This window comes from Botrytis porri (assembly GCF_014898465.1).
Source record: "Botrytis porri strain MUCL 3234 chromosome Unknown BPOR_005, whole genome shotgun sequence".
Taxonomy (NCBI): Eukaryota; Fungi; Ascomycota; class Leotiomycetes; order Helotiales; family Sclerotiniaceae; genus Botrytis; species Botrytis porri.
Genome location: NW_024066079.1, coordinates 2954056 through 2979043, shown reverse-complemented (window position 1 = coordinate 2979043; position 24988 = coordinate 2954056). Strand labels below are relative to the sequence as shown.

Sequence of the window (24988 nt, the reverse complement as noted above, 5' to 3'; positions counted from 1 at the left end):
CCTAGAATTCAGGTCTCAATAGCCTATTCAGGTAGAGCGGAGATCATTTTTTGTAGATTCCAACATAATTTGACGAATTATAGAGCCTTACAGCGTGTGTGCCTTGCCTATAATCTCTTACAAGATGATCGCGACCTCCGTATAAATTATGAAAATTATGCGTTAAGCGGAGTTTACCGATTTATCATTTAAAGTACCTACGCATCGCACATTTGTAAAGAACATATTGTCCGTAACCTCCAAAAATCAGAATCAATCTCGAATTCGTATCTTTTTTCTAATCTATACGATGCAATGGATATACAGCAAGTGTTCACTTCCGATTTTCTGAATTTCCACCCGTGGTATCTCACAATGGCATTCCATTCCCCACGTTAAAGCAGGGGTAGCTTGAGGGAGCCGAGACTTCGTTTACTTCTGCCGTAGCCTTACGAAATTCCCCTCGTCTCCACCCATCCCCGTATAGCTTGGCTCTTAGGGCCAAAGTGGAGTATCATACGACATGGCGTGGGGAAGTTCGCCGTAATCAAAGCGAATGTTGATGAAAAAAGCACATTGAAGCGATGAGATGCACGTATTGGGTATTGGGATGTGGAACGAAGCAACGGGCATTCAATTGGATCACTGATCACTCAAGTGCTTCGGGAGTCCAGCCTGAGAAGATCAGCCACCACAAATGAGAATCTTCCAACAGATAAGTCAGATCTAGAAATGCTGTAAATTTCTCCCATATTCTCGCAGTGCGCTCTGAAAGCACCATCAACGTAGATTCGGGGAGTCTGTTGCCGACTTCCAATTAATTTCGATTGACTTAAAAGACAGCATGAACTTCTGGAGGATTTGAGATCTACTACCGCTTGATTGCTTCGAATATCTTCAACCCTGATGCTCCTCATCTATACGAGGCTCCAGAGCACCAGAGAAGGCAACATCTCTGAGAAGTATCAAGGGCTAACTGGAACATTTTAAAGGCGACTTTCGAACCAACAATGATATCAATCCGGAGCAGATGGAGAAAGGTGTGAAAGACTTAGTTATGATGAAGAAAGGGAATTTCCGCCAATGAGATATGCCTTATCCATCGAGATGTTGGAAAGAGGAGCGAGGCGAAGCATGCTAGGCAATTACGAAACAGATCTGATCAAGTGACGACATTCTATCCATTTTGCTTTGGACAACTGATATCATTGATATGGCGTTGCTTAACGGGCAGCGAAATCTTCCAAGCCAAAACTTTCTCTACTTTCAACGCAAGATTGATATGGACGAGTTCTCTGGAGTTGATGGACGTCTGATGGTGTTCATTGATTACTCTGTGGAAACAAAAGACCTGAGAACTTGAAGCTACAATAGACTGGGTTCAGCGAGGAAGTAGCTTCCCATTACAATCTTGCTCTTCCATCACGATGCCTCTTTCCTATCGTTCTCACTATCGCAATGGCTCTTTCCATTAGTGAACATGAATACATATATAAACTATGACTCAGATTCTGATTTTCTACATTCCTGAACTACAAACACAGTACATGACATTATAACTAAAAATCAAGGTATTCGATACATCCGCGCACCACTTATTTCAATACCAACAGAATTCTTCACCAATCAATTACGTATTCTTCAATATCAAACCCATTACCAAAATCATCCAAAAATATTATCCACAACCCTCGCGATGGATCCCAAAAATCCCACACCATCATGGTGTCTCATCTGTCGCAGACGCCTCACTCCGCAATACATATCAGTACAAGGTCACAACATACCAAACCTACTTTGTCTCCTCGAGAGCTTACCCCTATCTCCATACGACCACAAAAAAGAAGGTCACAACGGGATATATCTGCACAGCCCCAAAACAACAGATCTGGAACCACCTTTGTCTCCGCATCTTACTGGATACGATTCTCAGGAAGTTGACTTGAAGTTTCCGCCAATCAAGGATCCTAAAGGGCGGGGGAAATTTAATACTGTAATGGGTTTTGCGATGCCGCAGGTGCTGGAACCGGTACCGGAAGTGGTGGATCAGACCCTGGGAATGATTTTGAATCGATGAAATGTATGTGCATTGGCTCTCCTTCCTATGGATTGTTTTAATGTCTTCAAGTGTACCTCGTCCGCCTCGTGTTATCGTTCCTTCAGTCGTTTCGCTGTGAGATCTCATACCCATGGCATTGAACCATGCATTCATTACTGTTGGGTCGCTACGGTTCGGTATTAAAGAGGGATATTAAACCGTATCAGGATCATTCATCACCCCCATTCATAACACATATCTACTAGGAGTGACCAAGGGGGTATTGCTCTAAATATTTCGAAAGAGGGGAGTCGTTGTGGAATCGCTTCAACGATCTGTGATGATCCGTAATGTTGTATTATGAGTATACGGGCTCAACTATTTGTATCGAACAGCATAATCTATATTCTGGGCATCATGGTATGGACTTCATGAATAAAGAACAAGTGTTATTAGTCTCTCATCTACATCTCTAGATCCTTGAAAATAATCATGTGAAAACCGTACACTATACACCCCTGCCAAGGATCGCTTCCATCCTCAGCCACCTCCCGTTCTCAAACTAATTTCCATCCTCCCACATCACTCAAACTCACGCCACACCTTCAAAGCCCTCTCTCACCACCGCGGACCCCATCCCATTCTCTGATATGCAACATATCGACCATGAGGACACGCATAAGACCAATTCATTCTCGGATCCGGCTCCATGGGTCTACCCGCATTCATAGGTCTTCGCACAGCTTCATTTGGTTGGTTGTTACCGTATACAATTCTAAGAGGTGGAAGTCGGTTTTGAGGAAATGCGTAATAGTCGCTGATACCAGTGCGAGTGAGATGGTCTCTGGGAGAAGGTACTGCACGGTAGGGATAGACGTGCACGTGATAGGGATTCATAATTAATATTGGCTTGATTGTGTAGTAGGTTTTGATGATGGTGTAGTTGATCTTGAGCTGAAGGTTCGGCTTTGCTTGAATTACTAGGTTTGGAAGCTTACTTTAGATTGAAAGTCTTACTACCAGTGTTGATTTGAGTGTTTTTGATAACTGGTAGATGATGTTTTCAAAGATCGAGCTGTATCTGATGATAAAAAACGGAGAAGGGAGAAAGAGCAGCTTTGAAATGTAGCCTTTTATAGCCAACTTCTGGGTTTCTTCAATTCCATTCATCTTGATTGAGCTCAGGATGATTCATGAGCACGATTTTCTGTTAAACATCTTTTTTTTTTCAATTTATTATGAGAATGAAAGAATTTTTTGGTTTGGGCGTTTGTCCTATCAAGCCGAAAACGTGATTCGAAGGTAAACTTGCGATCGTGTTCGAGGCGAGATCACGAATTGCGGCACCTTCTCCACTGCAGAATGTCTTTAAATTTGCCATAATTCGATTCATGGAAGATTAGAATACCCCAATCCGGAAATTGCTATGCAATTGAAGCTTCCATAGATTCCATTCAGATCCAAAGTACAATTCTTCATTCTAAAAGAACATCATTGTAATCTACAAAGATGTGGGTGAGATATCCATGTTTGTGAATGAGATAGAAATGAGTTTACAAGAGATTTCCATAATTGGAGCGTGAGGACAGAAAGAAGACCGGTTTCTAGCCTTCTCGATCTATAACTGGATAGTTGCGTTTTAGTGTAAACACAACCCTCCACCACTGGAAAGCTTTGGACATCCTCCATTTGACGGAAGCGTTTTTTATCAGCAGCCACTAACAATTTTTCCTTTACACAAAGTAAGGTAAATATTGCGGTACTGTGGTGCTTGCTGGTGGAACATAGCTCATAGGTGATACAATGTGAAACTTGAGAAACCCTTGTCGATACAGAATCTATCGATAGATTGTCTATGGAGAAAAAAGACCAGACTACTGTTCTTTCCATTGAATTTGATTCGCACATGCAAAAAGGAAAAGCTAGCCTGGGAAACTTTCCCTAGATTCGCCACCGTGAGACCACAACTCACAGTCTTCGTTCTCGTAGCTCGGAACGTTCAAAACCAAATAGGGAAGCGACCTACAATACCCATGATAATTTTAAAGCCACCTCAATTTGCATTCTGGTGTTCCGGTGATTACTATTCACGCCGTGAGCACACGTCTTTCGCGCCGCTTGAAAATTTGCAAAACGCTTGAAATGTAAGCTCGCTTGAAGGTTTTTATATCTCATGGTGAACGGAATTACATATTCACTAAACATGTATTGGATGAATAAACTGAGATATTATCTCTATCTGGGTGTCAATCTGCGATGGCGGCTTCCCATTGAGCGGACTTAATGCACCACGATATGACAAAGCTGTGGTCGTCGTTTGGGGAGACGAGTAATTTTGCATGCCTCGGGATATTTAAAAGATGTATATAAAGAGAGACTCTGTCAAGAAAGCAGTAAAAGTCAATCCAAATAGAAATCCATCAACAAGTAAAGCTTAACAATCAATACAATGTTTTCTTCCATATCAGTTCTCTCCTTCATCCTCACCCTGATCAGCTTGGCCACTGCAATCCGGCATCCCGCAACGCCCCTCTCATGGGACGTCTTCCACGCTCCCGAGCTTCCCGTTGTTGACCCACCGCATAACTACACCATCTCTCCTACCTCTTTTACACTCCCAGTCGAATGCCGTCCTCGTTGGTGCTCCAGTCAACATCGAAACCTCCCATGCGCTAGCAGATTGGGTTTCTGGAATTATCGGCCAAAAAACTTTAACACATATTTATATTACTCACGGACATGGCGACCATTTCTTTGGCATTCCAGTTCTCCAACAACGTTTCCCTGGTGTGATCGCTGTAGCCACTGAACGAACTATCGCACATGCAGCCGAGCAATTGAGTTGTGCGGAATTTGTCGAGTTCTGGTCTGCCACGTTTCCTGATCAGATACGCACCCAGAAGGAAACGATCCAGCCATTACCGCACAATGGGAAGTTTTACCTTGAGGATGATTTGCTTCAAGCTGTCGAAGTCGGACAGTCGGATACATATAACACGACTATTTTACACGTTCATTCTCTAGAGTTCGTGATAACTGGCGATGCCGTGTATGGAGAATGTTTTCAATATCTTGTTGAGACCAATAGCGCGGAATTGAGGGCGAAGTGGATAAGAGCAGTTGATAAGATCGAGAGTCTGAAACCAAAGATTGTGGTGCCGAGTCATAAGCAGGTTTGGGATGGGTTTGGGACAGATAATTTTGAGAAGACTAGACAGTATATCAAAGATTGGGAGACCTTACTCGAAGTCGCAACGAGCGCCGAGGATTTGAAGGAAAAAATAACGGCATTATATCCACAGAGGGTTGGGGACTGAATTTTTGGGAATTAACATTAACGAAGTGTTTCCTAACCAGAATAGTGTGAAGGGAAGAAACTTCTTTCCGGCTCCTAGGACATAGTAGATAGGGAAGGATATCATCTGTTTGATGCAATCAGGAAGATAGCGAGCAATTCAAGAGCGGCCAAGATAAATCAATGCCAACCCCAATTCTTGGCCCGAGGGATAATTAGGCCTTCGTTATATTCAAACATTGTCTCCTTGCATTGTTTTGGTGTCATCAACGTGCTTTGTGAATGTAGCAGCTGAAAAGATAGGCACAGACCATCCATCACAAATCAAAGCCATGCACGTGATTTACACGTGAGACCTTTACTTTTTCCCAATTTCTGACATTTTCAAGCGCTCTTTTTTTCTCTCAAACACTTAATAACTTCCCGTCTTACAGTTCAACTGATCTAATAAACAAGAATGTAAGATATCAAAGCACCCTTCACTCCTACCCTGTCCATGACCACGGAAAGAACCCAGAAGATACCCAAGCCCTTACCCATACCTCTACGTCCCTAAAACCGAGTCATCGTCTCGTACGAGTAAAGATACCAAAATATCAGGAAACTTCGCAATTAAACGGTTGATGGACGATGCATAAGCGAATGCGCATTTGGTGGGTTAGATGGGCCAGAGGTGGGATGTTCTATAATTGGATAGATCGGGTAGTTGTGAAGAAGTGATGGGTCTGGAATCTATTGAGGGAGTGGGGCCGAGACATGGCAAGTACTTTGTACATGTAGGAGCAAAGATAGAGGTAGATTTATCTGCATACTGAATTTGTATGGAAGAAGTGATTGATTGTGGTTTTCAGATGCTACTTAAGCTATGGGTGAGATAATTGCGGAACTTTGATGCGGATAGGCGAAGGTGAAAGTAAGATACAGCACTCAAATGGAGTCTCAAAATTGCAACCTTCAAATCACTCCAAAAAGTGGCAAGTTCAAACGTCGGGGTCTTTCCGGACTATTATATGAGATAGACTTTGCTTCATTTTGATATTGTTTGCTATGGATATATGTCTTACCATCTCTTATCCATCCATGATGCATTCATTCATTGACAAAATTTCATTGAAACTATGTACAAAAAAGACCCCCTTAGAAACGAAATCTTCATGCCAAGCTAGCAGTAATGTTAGAGAGCAATGCTTCAGTAAATTGCCACAACATAGTTGAATCTTGAACATGGAAAGCAGCTCCTGTGTAGAAAGTATTTCGTTGTCCTTGAAGGGCGTACAAATCACTGTAGAAACCAGCAGCAATAGCTTCAGCTGGAACCCACAACTCAAATGGTGTATGTCTACTGTATGCGAGGAGCTCAGGGGTACTCTTGGTCATACCGGTGATCTGGAGTCTTTCAAGCTCGCCGTACATAGCAGCACGGACTTCGTCGTCAGAGATAGAGACTGCGGAACCGTAGTAAAGATTGAAGACATCTGGGATAGCAGTAGGGCTGATGGCGTAAGCAGCTGGAAGAGGTGGGAATCCGTAGATGGTGTCATCGGCGACATTGACAACGGAGATACCGGTTGGAAGACCAGTGTTACCAAAGACACCAACGTAGTATCCGGAATTGTTGAATTGAGAGAAAAGCGTTTTCTCCGAGGTGCTAAGATCCCATCCTGCAAGATTGTTAATCTGAGGTGTAATGCTGGAGACTAATTTTTGGGCATTGATGAACTTGTAGCCAGAAGGAGTGTTAATGAGAACTTGAGCCGAATCACCACTTCGGTCGACTGAGACGATTGTTGCGCTCAGAAAAACGCTGTCGTCACCAATAATTTCTTTTGCCGATTCGTAGAGTAAGCTATTATCCTGTGCAGAAGTTGCTAAGAATCCAGTGGTAAAACATTCGATGACACCGGTACCAAAGTTCTTGAGCACGTATAAGGTAGGCTTGGACAAAAGATCTCCCAGACCCTGAGCAAAGTTGAACATGAATCCAAGGAATTGATCGCCGAAATTGTATTTGATTGCGAACTCCCCAAAAGTGAGCAGGAGATCTTCTGGTACTGGGTTTGGTAAATCAAAGCCATTTTCAAGGTAAGGATATTTCGCAAGTTGTTCCATGTAGAGCATGAGGCCAGCGGTAAAGTCAGCAGTCGTGAAAGTAGAGTTCTCAAGACCGGTCCGGAAATCGGCATATACACTTGATTGAACATATTCTGTTGTGTCGGCCGTTGCCAAAGTGATGTTAAGACGTGCAGCATAGTTTTTGACAAGTTCGATGTTGTGGAAGATGATAACACCAAAGTCATCTGAAACTCCAGTTGCAGGATCAGTATAAGTTTCTGTGTGACCTCCCATGCGAGCTTTGTTGTCAATGACTGCCACAGTCTTGCCCGCGTCGAGGAGACCAATTGCTGCATAGGCTCCAGAGGATCCACCACCAATCACGACCACATCTCTTTCGACATACTCAACGTTGTGGTATGTAACACTATTAATAGTGAGGGAGGAAGTAATGTTTAACACCGCGGCAAAAGCTCCAAGGGAGAAGTAGCTCGTGACAGCAGCTAAAAGCAATGGAGTAACTTTGAAGATCGCCATTTCGATGTTTATAATTGATTGGAACTTGAAGGAAGATATCGAAAGGAAGTCAAGGAAGAAGAAGATGAAGAAGACGAGGATGCAGCTGAAGATCGGAATGATAATCAATGGTGACGCCAGACTTTATATATCTAGGTACCAGAAACAAACACTGAGCTGTTATTGAAAGGCGTCTGTACTTTTACATATCATGCCACTAAGGATTTTGTGTCGTTTGTCTCTCGCCGCCCATCTCAAGATCTGTAAGATACCAGATGGAAAGCAGCATGGGGGTTAGTTCTGTCATATTCCTATGGATCTAATTGACCAACCAGATATCATGCATTCCGAACCCTTGCATTAATGGAAGAATTCTGGAAGCACACAGGACCAGGTGTACCTTTATAACCCGTGATATACTCGGATGGAGGAATTTTTGAGTCAGTGATTGGCAGCGGGAAGGTTCGCCGCATTGATTTTGACCCAATGTGTGGGTTAGCCAGTGTTGATCCTGGGAGATCCTTCACGATTGAAAGAAGGCAAGCTTGCCCCGTATCAATTTTTTTGTCAATAGCGTTCCATTACCATGTGGGCGGAAGGATTCGAATACATATTGAAGAAATCTTAAATTTTTGTTGTAGAAAGATTTTGCGTTTGAATCCACGTGTGTTGGCGTCTTTAACCTGGCACGCCTGGCTCCAAGATGTTAATACTAGCGGGTATTGCAACTTTATAGTGCACGCACCCGAAGCATCAACATGAACAATTCTACCCCCATTTCCCACGCAACAAGCTAAATTCTGACATCACTCCAGAATAAACTCTATTTTTGGATGGTGGAGTACGCGTTGACCAGATCTTTTGATTTGAACTCCATTATTCTTCTCTTCAAACGCATTGGGTTAATATCGATAACGTGAAGACATCTATCTATTCCCAGCCTCTTGAACCAGTGTGGGGCACCAAGAATCATAAATGGGATATCAAGCAAAATTTCACGGCGACGAAACCTGATTGCGATCTAGATATGATTAGAAAAGTGTCGTTACTTTATCCATATGGGCTTGACCACAATTATCAGCTCTAGTACGATTTTAGCTCATTTTATACAAACTATTCGGATTCTAAGCGCCCAGAATCTCGGGTATGAAAAACCTACTCTTCGGGAGGTCTGCTTTACATCTGGCAGATGCTCGGCTACATGTTCTTCAGTGCAATATACAACATTGACGGCGTGGATTGTACGACCAAGGGCGTTTATTTTCGTGGAGGAAGGAAAACGACTTCGTCCACAGTGTTGTGGGAAGTACAGTCTACATTATGAACCTCAGAAAAGCATCCTGCATTTATACCTAGTGTTTACAGGTTCACATAGGTCTAATGACGTTGAAATTTTGAGCGACGGGCTCAACAATGCCCTTTGCTACCGCGAAATATTACTGTCATGCAGTTTCACATGTCAATGACGAAAGATCGCGAGAATGGATTAATTGAAATGGACGTTCTACTTTGATTAGAAGGGTGGAATGACATACACAATCCTTCGCCAACATTCTATACCTTCTTGGTCTGCTCTGTCTGGCCTTGTACTTCTTGTACCTGTGGGGTTCCAGGCGAGCTTCCCTCTAATATTATTTTTCGTTGATCCAATTCCTCAAATATTGCCCAGTCACCGATCTGCTCATCGAAGAATTGATCCATATCCAAGCCTTGAATCTCAGCCTCCTCTGTCACTCGCAAGTGCATTCCTGGAATGACTTTCAGGATATAGAGAAGAGCGCAAGATACGAGGAATGAGTAAGCTGATATCGCGGTGATCTCTGCAAACTGTTTACCCACTTGAATTCCATTGCCATCAATACCACCTGAAGCGGAAGTGACTCCGTCGAGCATACTGACTGTTTTTGAAATTAGCGTGGGAATTATGCTATCAAGAGTAACGATACATACTAGAGGATGTTGCAAATATTCCAGTCAAAAAGCTTCCCACCATTCCACCGATACCATGAAGCTTGAAGACGTCCAATCCTTCATCGATATGAAGCCATTCATTTACATTCTGTAACAATGCGCAAACTACTGCAGTTATGAATCCAATGACTGCGGCCAGCCAAACGGAAACATAACCTGCAGCAGGAGTGATTCCCACAAGTCCGGCTATGGCACCTTCACAGGCTCCCACGAGACTAAATCGGCCACCATGTTTGACGTAGTCGACAAGCACCCATCCAAGCATTCCAGTGCATGCAGCAGTATTGGTATTGAACCCAGCAAGCATCGCTCTGACGGAAGCATTCAAAGCACTACCTCCATTAAATCCAAACCATCCGAACCAAATTAAGACTGTTCCTAAGAATACGAGTGTAGTATTGTGTGGCGTTCCATGGGACTTCTCGCCGGTGTGCTTGCGCTTTCCTAGTACAAGAGCATACGCCAATGCAGACCACCCAGATGCAATGTGAACTGGTCCACCACCAGCAAAATCCAATGAAGGGAGCTTTTTCCTTGATTAGTCTACTTTACATACCCAAAATCTGCAACTAGTGAGAAACTTACTTTATACAACCAACCATTAGAATTCCAAGTCCAACAAGCAATTGGACAATAAACGATTGTTGCCCACCAAAACCCAAACACCAAACTCGGTACAATTCTTCCTCTCTCAAACGCACCACCAACTACAATTTGCACTGTGCACGCACAAAAAAGCAACTGATACAAACAGAATACGATTTCTGGAATCACAGCACTACCTGGCGACGGCGCAGCCATCACATTCTTGAGTCCGAAATTCGCCAAATCGCCAATGAAAGGACCAGCTGTACGTGAATACGCAAGTGAGTATCCCCAGAACATCCATTGGAAAGTCGTCACTGCCGCTACGAGAAGCGATTGAAATAACAAGGCGAGAGCGGATTTTCGTCGCGCGAGTCCACTGTAGAGGAGTCCGATGCCGGGAATGATGAGCCAGACGATGAAGCCGCAGAAAACTATATATGTGTAGTGAAATTCGAGTCCGGAGTATTGAGCATTGACGTCTATGAGTTTGGGATCGCCGCCATCGGGGATGGAGGAGTTGAAGACGGGGGCACTCATGGTGCTGGATGGTGTTGATCAATATTAGGCTGTGTATGAAGAAGCTCCGCTCCTGGTAGATATATATGGAGAGCAAGACTTTCTATTTAAAGGGGGAAGACCCTAAGTATTAAGTACTCCATTCCATCTTTCACATCCCCCTATATCTCATTCCAAGGACCCAAACTTCATCCCAGACCCTCACCCTCTTATCATCCATCTAACAAAGCACCTCCTCGGAAATCTATAAGAGACCTCGATTCAACGGTCACCTTCTTGGCATTTCTCCATCCGTCTTTTATCTCACCTCGCCCAACCATCAAAATCGTTATTCTCGTTATTCCAGATCGCCGACACTATATTCTTCCTATGCTTTACGAAACTTTGATAATGATAAGCTCGGGTGGATGTCAGGGGTGCTGATAAGATGCTTGGCGTCAGACATGGGGAAACTTTTGCTGGTTTGGGGATATAGGTGGGCCCAAGTTGGAAGTATAATGGATGGCCATATCTTTCAGATGTAAAATACATATATCTCGGAAAAACCAGAGAGTGGTTTCTGAGCTGGTAAAATGATGGCATCCTTAATCGAAATGCCCTAACGAATGATGAACCAATCATCGCTTATATTTCCTCCAAGAATGTTGATACGATAGAAATTACGCCTTCAGTCTTATACGAGGGAGTCAAATGCTTTCTATAAAACATAGATGCAGTGCCATATCATCCCGTTTCTTCACGATATGCGATGGATAGTTATCATCTTATAGATAAGTATCAAATGACGATGCTTATCTCAAACAACAAATTTGTCATATATTTCTAGGAGACGGCCCATTTAGAGAAAAAGCATTGGTATCATATCAAATCCGCAGACTGCCCAAACCCTGAACCCGAAAGAGATAATCTTCATCTCAAAGGTCCATGCTGACCCTCCCCCGCATTCTTGACTCCCTTCGCTACACGTGCTGCTCCACCTTCAATGCCCTCTCCAATATCTTTGATACCGTCGCCTACTGGTTTACCTAATACACATTTTTTAGCTTATGTTTGTCTTTCTCTATAAATGTCCTTCGAATATCGTTATTTCGTTTTCCCTTGTTCAACAAAATTGCCCCTAGTCCAAGATAATTGGGCAGAGCTTGTAGATAGCGAAGAAAAGTAAAAGGATGACAAACCTGCGTTTCCGGTAACTCCATTTACAGTCTCTCCCAATCCTCGCCCAACAGCTCCAACGACACCACCTACTGTGTTTGTGACCCCCGAGACGCCATTGCTATTGAGTTGTATTAGTCTCAGTTTCGTTCCGTGAGATGAAAACCTTAATGTGGGGGGGGATGAATGAGGGGATTGCTGAGAAGGCCGAAATGACCGAATGCAATATAACATGAGAGGGAAGAAGAGAATAGGAGAAGAGAAGGGAAAGAAAGATAAAGAGGAGAGAAACAACATACCCAACAGTACTAGTGACCCATGTAACACCACCCGAAACTCCTGATTTATCGTTGATAGGCATATTGTTCTCTTTTTTTTACTCGTTTGTTTGATGGTATGTTTGGGAAAAGTCGACTGCTTAGTTCAAGATTGTAGTTTTCGATATTGGTAGAAATTGATCTGCCCTATCTGGATACACACACATTCATATACACATGTAGAGGCGACAGGAATGATGAATCTGAGAGCTGACGTCACATTATCGCAGGGGTCAAAACCAGATCTTCGGTTCAAGACAGGGGTCATCAGGAACCACAGCCACGCTGGTGGTTTCGTTTGATATGTTGTCAGATTGGTCCAATGAGATAATACGGGGCAGAACGCAAGAATGAAGTTTCGAAGAAATTCGGCTAATAGATTTGCGGAACAGTATCTACCTACCTATACTAGACAAGACTTCGAACCTGCCTGGTATCAAACTTGGAGACAATAACCTAGGCTCCCAAAACTATGCAGTCTAGACCCCGGTCTCATAGAGAAATTCTCAAAGATCATGTAACACCACGGCTGATCATACAACGTGCCTCTTTGTTATTCTTTGCATCATTTGGAAATCATAGATAGCTCTGCTGTAACTGCCGCTCACTTTTTACCAAGAAAGAAACAGGTTTCCATTGGGTTGGTATTCCAGGACTTCGCACTCTATCGTCTCAGGACAGCACTAGCAAACCCCTTTAAGTCGATCTTTTTGAAAATCCTCCTTCCGCTTGTCGCGAAGAATGTCTATTTTCCACGTATTTCAGTTCGCATCTCGCAGGTCGTTTGTTAACGCTCTGGCGACAGACCTCAATCCCGTACTTGCTTCTTCAACAATGCAAAATGTTTGGTCTTGAAGTTCTTGAGTAGCCTGAAATCTAGAAGACTATGCAGTAGGAAGCCTAGATCTAAAGCATGTTGCTCTCCAAGGGATTATGGATCATTACCCTTAACTTTGTACTGAAACTCGGAGAAGACACCCCTCTTGAAGGGATCAAACGTTGGAGGTGACTTTGTTGTATGAAATCGAAGTGGAATCTAAAGAATGTCCCTGGCCATCGTTCGACTGCAGGTCACCAAATTGGGATACCGACAAACACACGTGACTAGCCATCGCACCAAGCAACGCTAAAGACCAACGTATGAAATCTCATCGACCCTTGTAATCTCTTATCGATGCTATCAATAAGGCCAGCTTGGTATCTTTTTCAGTGTTCTTTGTAAATCCAACACAATACATAGAAGTTAACGTTCCTTTGTATTGAGCAATACATTGATTTGTTTTGCAACTCTACCCTTACTAGATATTCCGCAACTACATACGCATGGTTTCTTGTGATTCATATATTTCAATTCGTGTATAGAAATTATCTATCTAGCTCCCTGTGAGCGCATATCTGGCGCAAAGATGTGGTTACCTTTTGCCTTTTTATTCTTGTGCATACTGCAATTGGCAGCTTGCGCGGAGGACTTTTACCAAGTAGGTTCTTCTTTCTCTGTAGCTTCTAGAAGTTTGCCGAGTTTGGAGTTTAAGAGGATGGAAGATGGAATAAATGCTAATTCTGTAATAGCTTCTGGGTATAGACAAGCAAGCTTCAGAAAGAGATATCAAGCGCGCATATAGGACTTTGAGCAAGAAGTATCATCCGGATAAGAATCCGTATGTATCACCCCTCGATTTTAGCTTAAATCACTGCTAATATGATACACAGAGGAGACGAAACAGCGAAACAAAAGTTTGTTGAAATCGCCGAAGCTTACGAAGCCCTTTCCGTACCAGAAACTCGCAAAATCTATGATCAATATGGACACGAAGGACTAAAACAAAGGCAACAAGGAGGACAAGGTGGAGGTCACCACGACCCCTTCGATCTTTTCTCCAGATTCTTTGGTGGAGGAGGACATTTCGGCGGCGGTCATGGACAACGAAAAGGACCCGATATGGAAGTACGAGTAGGAATACCCCTCCGCGATTTCTACAATGGACATACCACCGAATTTCAACTCGAGAAACAAATGATTTGTGAGGAATGTGAGGGATCTGGATCTGCGGACGGTCAAGTCGATACATGTAATGTATGCCACGGCCACGGAGTCCAACTAAAGAAACATCAACTCGCGCCTGGAATCTTCCAACAAGTACAGGTAAAATGTGACCACTGCGACGGCAAAGGCAAAACAATCAAACACAAATGTCCCGTCTGTTCCGGTTCTCGTGTCATCCGCAAAGTCCAAACCCATTCACTCGTTATCGAGCGCGGAGCCCCCAAGGGCCGAACAATAAATTATGAAAACGAAGCCGATGAATCTCCCGACTGGGTCGCCGGTGATCTTCACGTTACTTTAGTTGAGAAGGAAGCGAACCTTGAAGAAGACAACGAATTAAAGGTTGACGGGACATTCTTCCGTCGTAAGGGCGATGATCTTCATTGGCGCGAAATTCTCTCATTAAGAGAAGCATGGATGGGATCATGGACTCGAAATCTCACACACTTGGACGGACACATTGTGCAACTTTCTCGCGAAAGAGGACAGACTGTTCAACCGGGTCACGTGGAACATGTCAAAGGAGAAGGAATGCCAAAATGGCACGAGGATGGAGACAGTGTTTATCACGATACGAAATTCGGAGACTTGGTTGTGGAGTACACAGTCGTGTTACCGGATCAAATGGATAAGGGTATGGAGAAAGATTTCTGGGCTCTATGGGAGACGTGGAGGAAGAAGAATGGAGTCGATTTGGGAAAAGATAGTGGAAGGCCTGAGACCCCTGTTGCGGCAGGAAAGGATGAACTATGATGCTTGTATGTATGAACGGGGAAGTGAACGGGGAGTTGGAAATGGAGTTGAAGGAGTCCTGGTGGTCATCAAATAAAAGTGTCGGGAGTGGAAACTGATTGAGTGAGTGATGCAATAGGAATGGAAATATGTAAGATTATCCCAGAGAGACAGTATCGATATTTAGAAGTTCTTTTTGATGTTATCATTTTTTATCGTTTCATCATATCACATCATATCGCATCATTTCCATGTCGAGAAGAAGGTGAGGAAAGTTTATGTATCAATCAAATATGCGCTTTCATAGTTTCATTCATATTAAGAGGGACCTACACACAAAGTAGAAGTACATGAAAACAATATCCAAGGAAAGTTCAATGAAATCACTCATCTTCCCATCGTAATGTACGGTAATAGACATACAGCCAATCAACCTGCCTGCCTGTCTGTATGTTTGTCGATAAGAATTAGGGAAAGAATTCAAGGAGAAAAGATACAGAGACAAAAGCAAAGAAGTAAGGGGGAAAAAGGAAAGGGATATAGTTCATATCCAGTCCCATCGTCTCATTATTACTTCCTCCCAAGCTCCCCTTCTCCACCTTCCCAAGCCCAGAAATATCGCACTTCTCTTCACATCCATAACCGGGATGGAATCGCATCGAAACTCAAAGTGAAGCGAACAGCGCAGAAATCAGATGCGCGATGGATCGGCACGCGATCGATACCACCTCTTGCGTGCACCGCTGAGACCATTGCTTTGTTGACCATTGGCCGGTTGGTCGGTGACAACTGTGTGGCGGTTGCGGTGGTGGGTATATGTTCCCTTTGTGATGAGGTGTTAGTATTATGCTAGAGGGGAGAGATGGATTGATGGACAGTGTGATTGGGATTGTTGAACAGGAGCGAAGTAGTGTATAGATGAAGGAGATGAAAATTGGAGGGAAAAGAAGAGGGGGGGGGGCATACCAGGAGAAAAGAACCGAGGAAGAACAATGAAGCCAGGAATGCAAAAGCGACATCCGATTTCCATCTCGCACAAGCGGAAGAACCAAAGACGCCGTGCCAGTTGAATTTACTGCCGCACTTGAGTGGTGTGATGAACTATATTTACCCGTTGCAATTAGTCATGTGCAGCTATAGATATATCATGTCCATGACAAGGAAAAGAGTTTGGGGATGGGATATGGAATGAGGAAGGAGCAATGAATAGAGTAAAGAAATATATGACATACATCGATAAGTAAACCAAAAGAAATCATATACATAACAAACATCAGGAAATCGATGGGCCAATGAATGAAGTTCCAAGTGAACGGCAACATGAAGAATAGAGAGAAGAATAGACCTAAAGCTGCAACAATATCGGTGTAGATGAATCGTTTCTTAGACCATGATGGTTCAGTTCTGGCTGAGTGAAGATGTGAACTAGTAAGACCAACGACGATGGTACTGAAAACAAATTGGCCGATGCGAAGGACCAAGGCTAGGATATCGGTTCCGAGCATTTTTATAATGTTCTGGGAGGTCTTGCTTCGTGGTTGTGTGGGTATTGATAGTTGAGTTGATTTATCGTGATTAAAAGCCGCTGGACTCTGTGGGATTGAAGAAGGGGAAAAGAAGTGAGGGGATGATATAATGTCTAGCTTTATATCTCCGCACACATCACACCATTTTGGGAGCCAGAAGCAAAGAAAACCAGGTCAACTCACTCGTGGTATGCAGCCGGCCGAGACGCACTTACGCTATTGCCACGTTATCATCCAATCCTATCTCTTTTTTCAAGGATTCCCTTGAAGCCCGGATGAAGTTCTCCGCCCAGTATGTTACTTTCCTTTGGCCAGGAACTTGTGAACTCTTGTGCGAACACAGGAGTAGTTGATACAAACCAGAAATCAAGGAAACAGAGACTTTATGGCTCTATTTAAAATACCAATCTATTAGCAAGATTAGCTGAAGTACCGAAATGTCAGACATGCGTATCTGCAGGGAATTTTCCTTAACATACGGTTGTGGCGTCTTGAAAAAGGTACATAAGATGAAACGGCACGAGTTCTTTGCTCCGGATGCTACTTTATGTGATTGCCATGTAGAAGAATGAAATAAGGTATAGTTGACATTGCACGATGATCAATGTGTATACCGGAAAGGCCTATTCGTTGTTTGGATACATTGGTAGTACCGTAAGCCAAGAAATATCTTCAAAATATATTGGCGATGACTGCTGTCAACCCGCATTCGGTCCAAGTCTGGAAACTTGATAGTGAGGAAAATACCCCATACTTTTATTGGATTTGAGCGACAGTAGAGACAATGAAATTTGATGTAAGACAAAAAAACTGAGCTACGAAGTAGGCGACGAACGCAATAATTCGTGTGCCAAATTTATCGATATTTGATATCAACGAACAAATGATCTCTCAGGCCTCAAAATTTATTCGATTCTCAGAAGTCGAATTTCACACATGGCAGAAAGCTGTTGGGAAGTTGCCAGTATTGCATGATCGTGGTTAATGTCGTCCAGTAAAACGAGTTTGCTTGACGTGTGGCTGCAGTTGTGGCTGATGGTTACCAAAAGCAACCTTGCCTTGGAAGGTTGCTCTTTTGTGCAACGACACCCGTGGACATCCACTGATTGATGGTGTGCATAATAATCCATCCTGGAATATTGCGGAAAATTCACCGAACATGAAGATATGTGGCGCTTTTCATGTCTTTGTTCTCCGGTCAAATGCGCCAGATAGCTTGCATTGAGCAGTTGAGTCCCTTTCAGCGGACATTGATGACGAGAAGTTAGTTTTAATGAAATGTATGCGTAGACTTCAAATCTCACACTTTATTTGGGTATTAAGATGCTGGATTTTGTCCTGGATATAAATGTGCGCGGTCGACATCCACTCCTTGTCCATTCACCGTTCTCGCTTCTCCGTCCTCGCTTCTGATGAATCAGCAGCTTACAGCAACCTATACCATATGAAAGTCTTAAATAGGAACGCCGGTTCAACCAAAGTCTTGTCTCTGTTTTTTGAATGTCAATTCAGAATGGATGTCACTGGAAATTTCAAAGTTACCCTTCCGGTTTTCGAGCAATCAGAAAGTCCTCCAATCGAAGAAACCCGACTAATTCCTGCATCATGTGCGCAATTTCCAGGATCCTTTGCTCCAGATTCAAGAAAAGATAAACGAAAAGTACCAAAACGTGGTGGATTCAGTGATCGGATTTATATTTTTTTAACGGATGGATGGGGTGATGTGACGGTTTGGAAAAGTGCTGTATGTAGGTCCCTATAGACCTTTCCTGAACCTACCACTGATTCCCCTTTTCTATAGTTTATAGAATTTGTGGGAACAACATGCCTATGTTACCTGTCCGCCTTTATCAGTATTTCAATTCGAAATTCTGAAACTGCACAAGTTGCGGCATATGTTGGCGTTACCAACATTTTTCTCTTGACACTATTTATATGTGCGCTCGCTCCAGCTTCTGGGGGTCATATGAATCCAATCATCACTTTTGCGACGGTCATCACTGGACTTACCGGATTTCCAAGAGGATTATTGTATTTGATAGGACAGACCACCGGAGCAGCACTTGCGGGAGGATTGATCAGAGGAAGCTTGGGAGAGCAGAGAACTTTGATGTGAGTTGACTTCCATCTTCAAGATTCGAGAGAGACAAGACACCAAGTAGTTATGGACTTTCAAAAGGTCGCCATGGCTAGGAAGCTTTTCTTTGAAAACGTCCGTTCAGTAGTAAGTTGACAGGAGAAAGGTACCATGGAGGAGGATGTTTCCTTGAAACAACAAGCGTCAGCGAAGGACAAGCTTACCTGATCGAGTCGATTTTATCATGTATCATGCTGTAGGTCTCGGAATGCTTTTGTTTTGCTCTGATCTGACGACATAGGATTTTATCGTTTGGCACTGCTCTTGATCCCCGACAGGCGCAACTTTTTGGGCCACGCCTAGGTCCATTCATGGTTGGTTGTACATTAGGCCTTGTGTCATTTTCTAGTATTAATCTTGCACCTGGATACCCGGGAGCGGGATTAAACCCAGCGAGATGCTTTGCATTTGCAGTTGCGAGAGGCAACTTTGCTTGTGAGTGGGACTCCTTCTCCCTAAGCTCAAGTGACTGTTAATAAGATCCTCTAGATCAATGGATTTGGTGGTTCGGCCCAATAACTGGAGCTATAATCCAAAGTTCGGTGTATCATTTTGCTCCACCATATCACAGGGAAAGGGTGGATCGAAAGCATTCAACATGATGTGTAGGGGATCCGAGAAAATCTTCTCTTACACCCTGTGGTCGGCTTTAAATGGTGGACTACCGTCTAGAACAGGAACTTGTATGGAAATTCTATGAAAGATTCGACCAACGGGGTAGATCTCGTGAGATCCAAATCAAAAATCTCATATTTTAGATCAGGAAATTGTGAATTGTATCAGGACAAACTTTAACCTTAAAACCCCAAAACTCCATGCCCGGCTCGGACCTTCCATCAAACAAGAAAAGTGACTTGCATTCGAAATTGATTGCCAAGATCTTCCTCAGGAATCACGAACAGAACGCAGCTGTTAAATCAAGAAACTCGTGACAAGGTAGCAGTGAAAAATGGGTACTTATATAGAATGGTAATACTTGGAAGAACAAGAAATGATTTGAATGAAAAGCCTTTGAGCAGGTCAAAATCTTCCATATTTGGCCAAATAATGAAGACGGTGGTGATGAGACGGTTACACTCAACTTATACCAGAGTTTGAGGAATACAATTCTTAATACTTTGCAGATGTAGGAAAATAGAAGTTGGATTGTAACAACAAGAGGGGGGAAGCAAGATTTAACACATCCCACTCATACCGAAATATACCCGCGCCATGCTCAAATCTACCACCAAATTTATCGGCCAATTAAATATTGGACGATACCAATACGGCGACCATCCGAGAACTAAAATCCAATCAACATCATAGATAAATATCTCCTCAAGTAACAATTCGCCATTGCGCCACATCACCGCGACAATGGCCTCCAAAATAACACCCTTCGTTTTCCGCTCAGCATTCAGACCAGCAAGAATAGCTTCAAGATCACAATGTCGGTCATTTGTTGCCGGTAGCAGATTATCCAGCGATTCGCTCATGGTTGTATGTCTTCCTCATAGAGCTCCGATTATCCCGTCTAGCTACTGACATGAAGTCCCACAGCATCGCGATACACCCGACAATAATGCCTCTATTCCTTTCAAATTCACACCTCAAAACGAGAAGATTATCGAAGAGATTCTCAAGAAATATCCCCCACAATACAAAAAGGCAGCCGTTATGCCGATTCTCGATCTCGGACAACGTCAGCATGGATTTACTAGTTTGAGTGTTATGAACGAAGTTGCTAGATTATTGGAAATGCCTCCTATGAGAGTTTATGAAGTGGCTACCTTTTATACTATGTATAACAGAACTCCAGTGGGCAAATTCCATGTGCAAGCTTGTACTACAGTATGTTTTCTCTGAGTTGGCGGGGGAGTTTCGGGTTCTTGACAAGTACTAATAGATTTTCTGATAAATAGACTCCTTGTCAATTGGGTGGATGTGGAAGCGATGCAATCGTTAAGGCAATTGAAGGGCACCTTGGTATCAAGCCTGGCCACACCACAAAGGACGGATTATTTACCTTTGTCGAAGTCGAATGCCTGGGCGCATGTGTAAATGCACCAATGGTTCAAATCAACGACGACTTTTACGAAGATTTGACACCCGAGTCAACCGTCACATTACTCAAGGCACTCCAATCCAGCGCCGCGGAAATTGCTAATTCGGAAGCTGGAAAGGGTGCAATTACAGGCGAAGATGGCAACGTCAAGTCTGGATCTGAGATTGGAGAGGACGCAGGAAGAATTTATAATAAGGGAGGTGTTAAGGTACCAAGTCCAGGACCAATGAGTGGAAGAAAGACTTGTGAGAATATCAAGGGTTTGACGAATCTGACGAGCGAGCCATGGAGTAAGGAGGTTTTCAAGCCAGAATGGCAATAGGTTTTTGCATTTGAGGCATTTGTGGTGGAGCGTGGGTTGAAAATAGAGGATACAGTTTTCAGATGAGGATTCGTATGTATATATCCTTGTATCATCAAATTTTTTGCAGTAAATGGTTTTCCATGATGGCTAGTGATGAAAGACAAATTTTTATATTTATCCGAGACATTGGGCACACATTTCTTTGCGAAAAGATGATTGATTGCCTTCATCCCTCAATCCAAGAATTTCCATGTTGTGTTTCCAGGCCTTCATCGCTCCCATCACATGCCCCTTGTTCCCTCCGGCAATTCTGCTTTCTCCGATTTTGGGTGATTACTCTTCCTCCTTTTTCCTCCCAGTTGCATATTTCTACATCTAGCATAGTCTTCCTCGCCATATTTTTCCACGAAACTTCCAGTCGTAAACCTAATGATGCTTAATACATCGTCATACAGTGCTACAACACAGAGGTGGGTGCACTGTTAAGTTCAGGATAGCATGAATGAGGAGAGTGATGGGTATATATGAGATGGGAAAGTTTTCGATCGGGGAGTTTGAGAGGGATGTTGATACTATAAATTTGTAGGTTAGGTAGTTGGTATTGTATGTTTTTGGGTGGCAGTACCGAGATTTATCATTCACTCGAGTGATATTGGAGCTTCGTGGCTTGATGCACATCATTGCTAGCCCATATATAGTTCGTGACTAGTCCATACAGTACTTTTCATACTTCATGGGCCGGCAAGAAACAGTTCGTCTCCCAACGTCAGTAAAACAGAGATTGGTAGGAAAGTCAAGGGTAGAACGAAAGCGTCCAGAGTGTTCAAATTGTGCAGAACTCGAGGCGAATAGAGATTTCAGTGAAAATATCAGAATGGGATGAATGCTTTGAAGAGTAGATACCTAGAAGTGAATGGACGACGAAAATGTGGAGGAAAATGTAATGGGAACGTAAAAGTCGAAAAGATGTCATCAGTATGCTTCTATAACAATAATGATAGTAAAATAAAATGAGTACTTAGCAACTGTAACTTCGTCTTGAGGATGAGATCACCGTGAGCATGCTCGATCGATTCAGACAGGGTGTATATTTCGCATTTCAATGAAAGAACACCACAGACGACCAGATGTACATGGTACTTACAAGCTCTTGCACTAATATCAGACACCTTCCATATTGGAACTCACTGGAGTATTGCCTGACACGTCAGTATAATATCGGGTATCAAACTAGCTGATATATCCCATACATATCTTGAAATCCCTCATTGATTACCAACAATTTCAATTCCATAGGATTCCATACCGTCAGTAATTCCACAAATGACATCTAACGGATGGATATCGGATATAGCCAGTGGATAGAGCCACACGGACACTCAGCACTTTTCACACATTGTTGCTCTCTTTCCCGCAGATACGAGCACTTTGTGTAAAAATCCATGAAGTGACGATGAAGAGATTTTAGATCTTAAGAGGCCACAAGCTCGAAAGTATACCACATTAACAATAGGAAACATGCAGTATAAGTCCTTTGAACCAAACAAATGATTCAAAGATCCATCAGAGGTCTTCTAGGAAAGTGATAACCTCGCAGCTCTGTGCTGAACGCTTGCTCTGAACTACAGAAACATGGTGGGACCGAAAACCTCAAAAAAAAAACACTTTCTCAGATATATAAAGATACTTCTTATATATTCGATGATGTTTTATGGCACCTTGCGGGACAAGATCGGACATGAATTCAATACGTCGTCTTTGGGATGTATGAATATAGAGTGAAAGTTCGATGTCGTTGTCAAGGGGTGGATTTATGAAGGTGGGACTATCACATCGGGCCTAGACACCTCGACTGACCAATCAAGCATCCACTCTTCGATATCACCTATCCTTCATCTGCACTTTTTCCACCTACCCCATAAGCTGACAAGTGTTTGGGCAATATAAGAAAGCTGGATTTTCCACTCCTCAAGTTCCTCGTATTCTTGCTCATAAAGTTAAATTCTGCTTTACCCCACTTCCCTCTCTCCATCTTCCTTCTCACGATGAATACCAAGGAATATATTATAGATGTGCTTCAACACCTATACTTCCCTGTTCAGTTCATGTTTGCCTCTGTCACATTTATACCCGGCACTATTGTTTCCCTTCTCGCTTCTTCCAATTTCGCTGCTCTGAGTTCTGTCGACAAGTTCAAAGATGCATGGTTTGCACGATTCTGGGGTGTGTATGGGCCTCGTGTTAGAGAGTCTGCAAGTACAAATGCAGAGCCTATGATTAAAGCTGCTAGAGGTGTTGTACTAGATATTGGTCCTGCTAGTGGTGAGGTATGTTTGCTTGCTTTTTTTATATTGGTGAATGGATGGTCGAAGCAAATATGTCAGTGGCTAATAGATGCTAGTGGTTACATGTTTTTGATAAATCAAAGGTCACAAAGATCTATGGTGTAGAACCAAATCGTGATCATTATGAAGCTTTGAGAAGAAGAATTAAGGAGGCGGGTCTCACTGATGTCTATGAGATCGCCGAGTGTGGAGTTGAGGGGTTGACGGAATGGGGCATTGAAGATGACAGTGTGGATTCTGTCGTTACCATTTTGTGTTTATGTAGTGTTGGACAACCCGAGGAAATGATTAAGGATTTGTATAAGAAGTTGAGAAAGGGAGGTATCTGGGCAGTTTATGAACACGTGATTAAAGATCGGGGACATTGGACTGACAAGTATCAATGTAAGTTCTAATCTATAGGAATGAGCCGAGCAAAACTAATTCATACTCAGCTTTAGTCAATCTTGCTTGGCCTCATTTCTTGGGTGGCTGCTCCCTCAAGAGAGATACGGAGAAGTCTTTGAGGGAAGTTGGAAAATGGAGTAAGGTTGATCTGACGCATCCTGCTACAGAGGCTCCTTATGCTATCGTTCCACATATTATGGGAACACTCGAGAAGTGAGTGCCACGATTCAAAAGTATACTCCACGAGGTAGCTCCTGTGGGAATTGTGATTCATGGACGTCCTTCCCAGGAGATTGAAACGAGGGACGCATGCTATCTCATAAGGGAGATTGTGGCGATTGAGAAGAATGTGGAATCACTGCGTAGTTGTTCAAGCGAGGTCGCAAAGTTTTTATGGAGAGAAGAAGAATTGGTCTTCAATTGTCATTTCATTGGATATCTGAGCTCTTTCGAGAGCTCCTATTTATTGTTTCAAAACCCGTCTTCAACGCAGTCGAACAGTTGACATTCCATGGATATATTGAGAATGACTACAGCTTTCACAATCATCAGTACTAAAATGGTTCATCCTGCTGCTATCCGGTTAGTTTCAGGCACCAAACACAAGATTGAGGATTTTGAAGTTCTTAGCTAAACTTTGATGTCGAAATCCTGAATATTTCGTTTGCACATTCGAAATAATGTTTTGAGGCCATTTTTGAGTGACATAAAAGGAAGTTTTTGAACAAGTTGAAACGATACACTCTCCAGTTCCCGAGAAGAGAAACAGAAATATGACTTTATAGGAAAAGAATAAGACAAAAATATCAAATCCGTTTGTACTATACCTTTGAACCGACACTGTTTGGAGATTCTTGAATGGAGGTTAAAAATAAGTCAAGCCTGAGGCATATACAAATTTGCGCGAACTTCGAGCTCTCATCACAAAACCTCTTCATTATTTATTTATAATCTTTTGGCAAAATTGAATCTACATTTCCTCATAAACTTACGACCATCATACTCAATGCCTCTGCTTTTAATTATCCATCGAACATTA

General features: G+C 42.9%; 9 protein-coding genes across 9 annotated transcripts; 5 read left to right on the top strand and 4 right to left on the bottom strand.

Moving 5' to 3' along the window:
• Positions 1-4466: 4466 nt before the first annotated feature.
• On the top strand, positions 4467-5334 carry EAF01_004539 (uncharacterized protein; the record flags this gene model as incomplete). The annotated part of the gene is made up of 2 exons (XM_038912793.1): positions 4467-4583; positions 4639-5334. The coding sequence occupies 2 exons, from the start codon at positions 4467-4469 to the stop codon at positions 5332-5334; spliced, it is 813 nt and encodes a 270-aa protein (XP_038772477.1).
• A 1130-nt stretch (positions 5335-6464) lies between these two features.
• Positions 6465-7901, bottom strand: EAF01_004538 (uncharacterized protein; the record flags this gene model as incomplete). The annotated part of the gene is made up of 1 exon (XM_038912792.1): positions 6465-7901. One exon carries the CDS (start codon positions 7899-7901, stop codon positions 6465-6467), a length of 1437 nt encoding a protein of 478 aa, XP_038772476.1.
• A 1533-nt stretch (positions 7902-9434) lies between these two features.
• On the bottom strand, positions 9435-10976 carry EAF01_004537 (uncharacterized protein; the record flags this gene model as incomplete). Its single annotated transcript, XM_038912791.1, has 3 exons — positions 9435-9778; positions 9831-10377; positions 10437-10976. 3 exons carry the CDS (start codon positions 10974-10976, stop codon positions 9435-9437), a joined length of 1431 nt encoding a protein of 476 aa, XP_038772475.1.
• Positions 10977-11864: 888 nt separating this feature from the next.
• EAF01_004536 (uncharacterized protein) lies at positions 11865-12471 on the bottom strand (the record flags this gene model as incomplete). The annotated part of the gene is made up of 3 exons (XM_038912790.1): positions 11865-11980; positions 12134-12231; positions 12410-12471. 3 exons carry the CDS (start codon positions 12469-12471, stop codon positions 11865-11867), a joined length of 276 nt encoding a protein of 91 aa, XP_038772474.1.
• Positions 12472-13833: 1362 nt separating this feature from the next.
• Positions 13834-15224, top strand: EAF01_004535 (uncharacterized protein; the record flags this gene model as incomplete). The annotated part of the gene is made up of 3 exons (XM_038912789.1): positions 13834-13905; positions 13997-14085; positions 14138-15224. 3 exons carry the CDS (start codon positions 13834-13836, stop codon positions 15222-15224), a joined length of 1248 nt encoding a protein of 415 aa, XP_038772473.1.
• Positions 15225-15894: 670 nt separating this feature from the next.
• Positions 15895-16708, bottom strand: EAF01_004534 (uncharacterized protein; the record flags this gene model as incomplete). The annotated part of the gene is made up of 3 exons (XM_038912788.1): positions 15895-16026; positions 16170-16304; positions 16436-16708. The coding sequence occupies 3 exons, from the start codon at positions 16706-16708 to the stop codon at positions 15895-15897; spliced, it is 540 nt and encodes a 179-aa protein (XP_038772472.1).
• Positions 16709-18242: 1534 nt separating this feature from the next.
• Positions 18243-19564, top strand: EAF01_004533 (uncharacterized protein; the record flags this gene model as incomplete). Its single annotated transcript, XM_038912787.1, has 5 exons — positions 18243-18473; positions 18531-18841; positions 18973-19062; positions 19108-19301; positions 19356-19564. 5 exons carry the CDS (start codon positions 18243-18245, stop codon positions 19466-19468), a joined length of 939 nt encoding a protein of 312 aa, XP_038772471.1. The 3' UTR covers positions 19469-19564.
• Positions 19565-20225: 661 nt separating this feature from the next.
• On the top strand, positions 20226-21235 carry EAF01_004532 (uncharacterized protein; the record flags this gene model as incomplete). The annotated part of the gene is made up of 3 exons (XM_038912786.1): positions 20226-20348; positions 20409-20699; positions 20771-21235. 3 exons carry the CDS (start codon positions 20226-20228, stop codon positions 21233-21235), a joined length of 879 nt encoding a protein of 292 aa, XP_038772470.1.
• A 1743-nt stretch (positions 21236-22978) lies between these two features.
• EAF01_004531 (uncharacterized protein) lies at positions 22979-24753 on the top strand. Its single transcript, XM_038912785.1, has 4 exons — positions 22979-23036; positions 23083-23544; positions 23619-23946; positions 23997-24753. Exons 2-4 carry the CDS (start codon positions 23263-23265, stop codon positions 24164-24166), a joined length of 780 nt encoding a protein of 259 aa, XP_038772469.1. The 5' UTR covers positions 22979-23036; positions 23083-23262; the 3' UTR covers positions 24167-24753.
• The last annotated feature ends 235 nt before the right edge of the window (positions 24754-24988 follow it).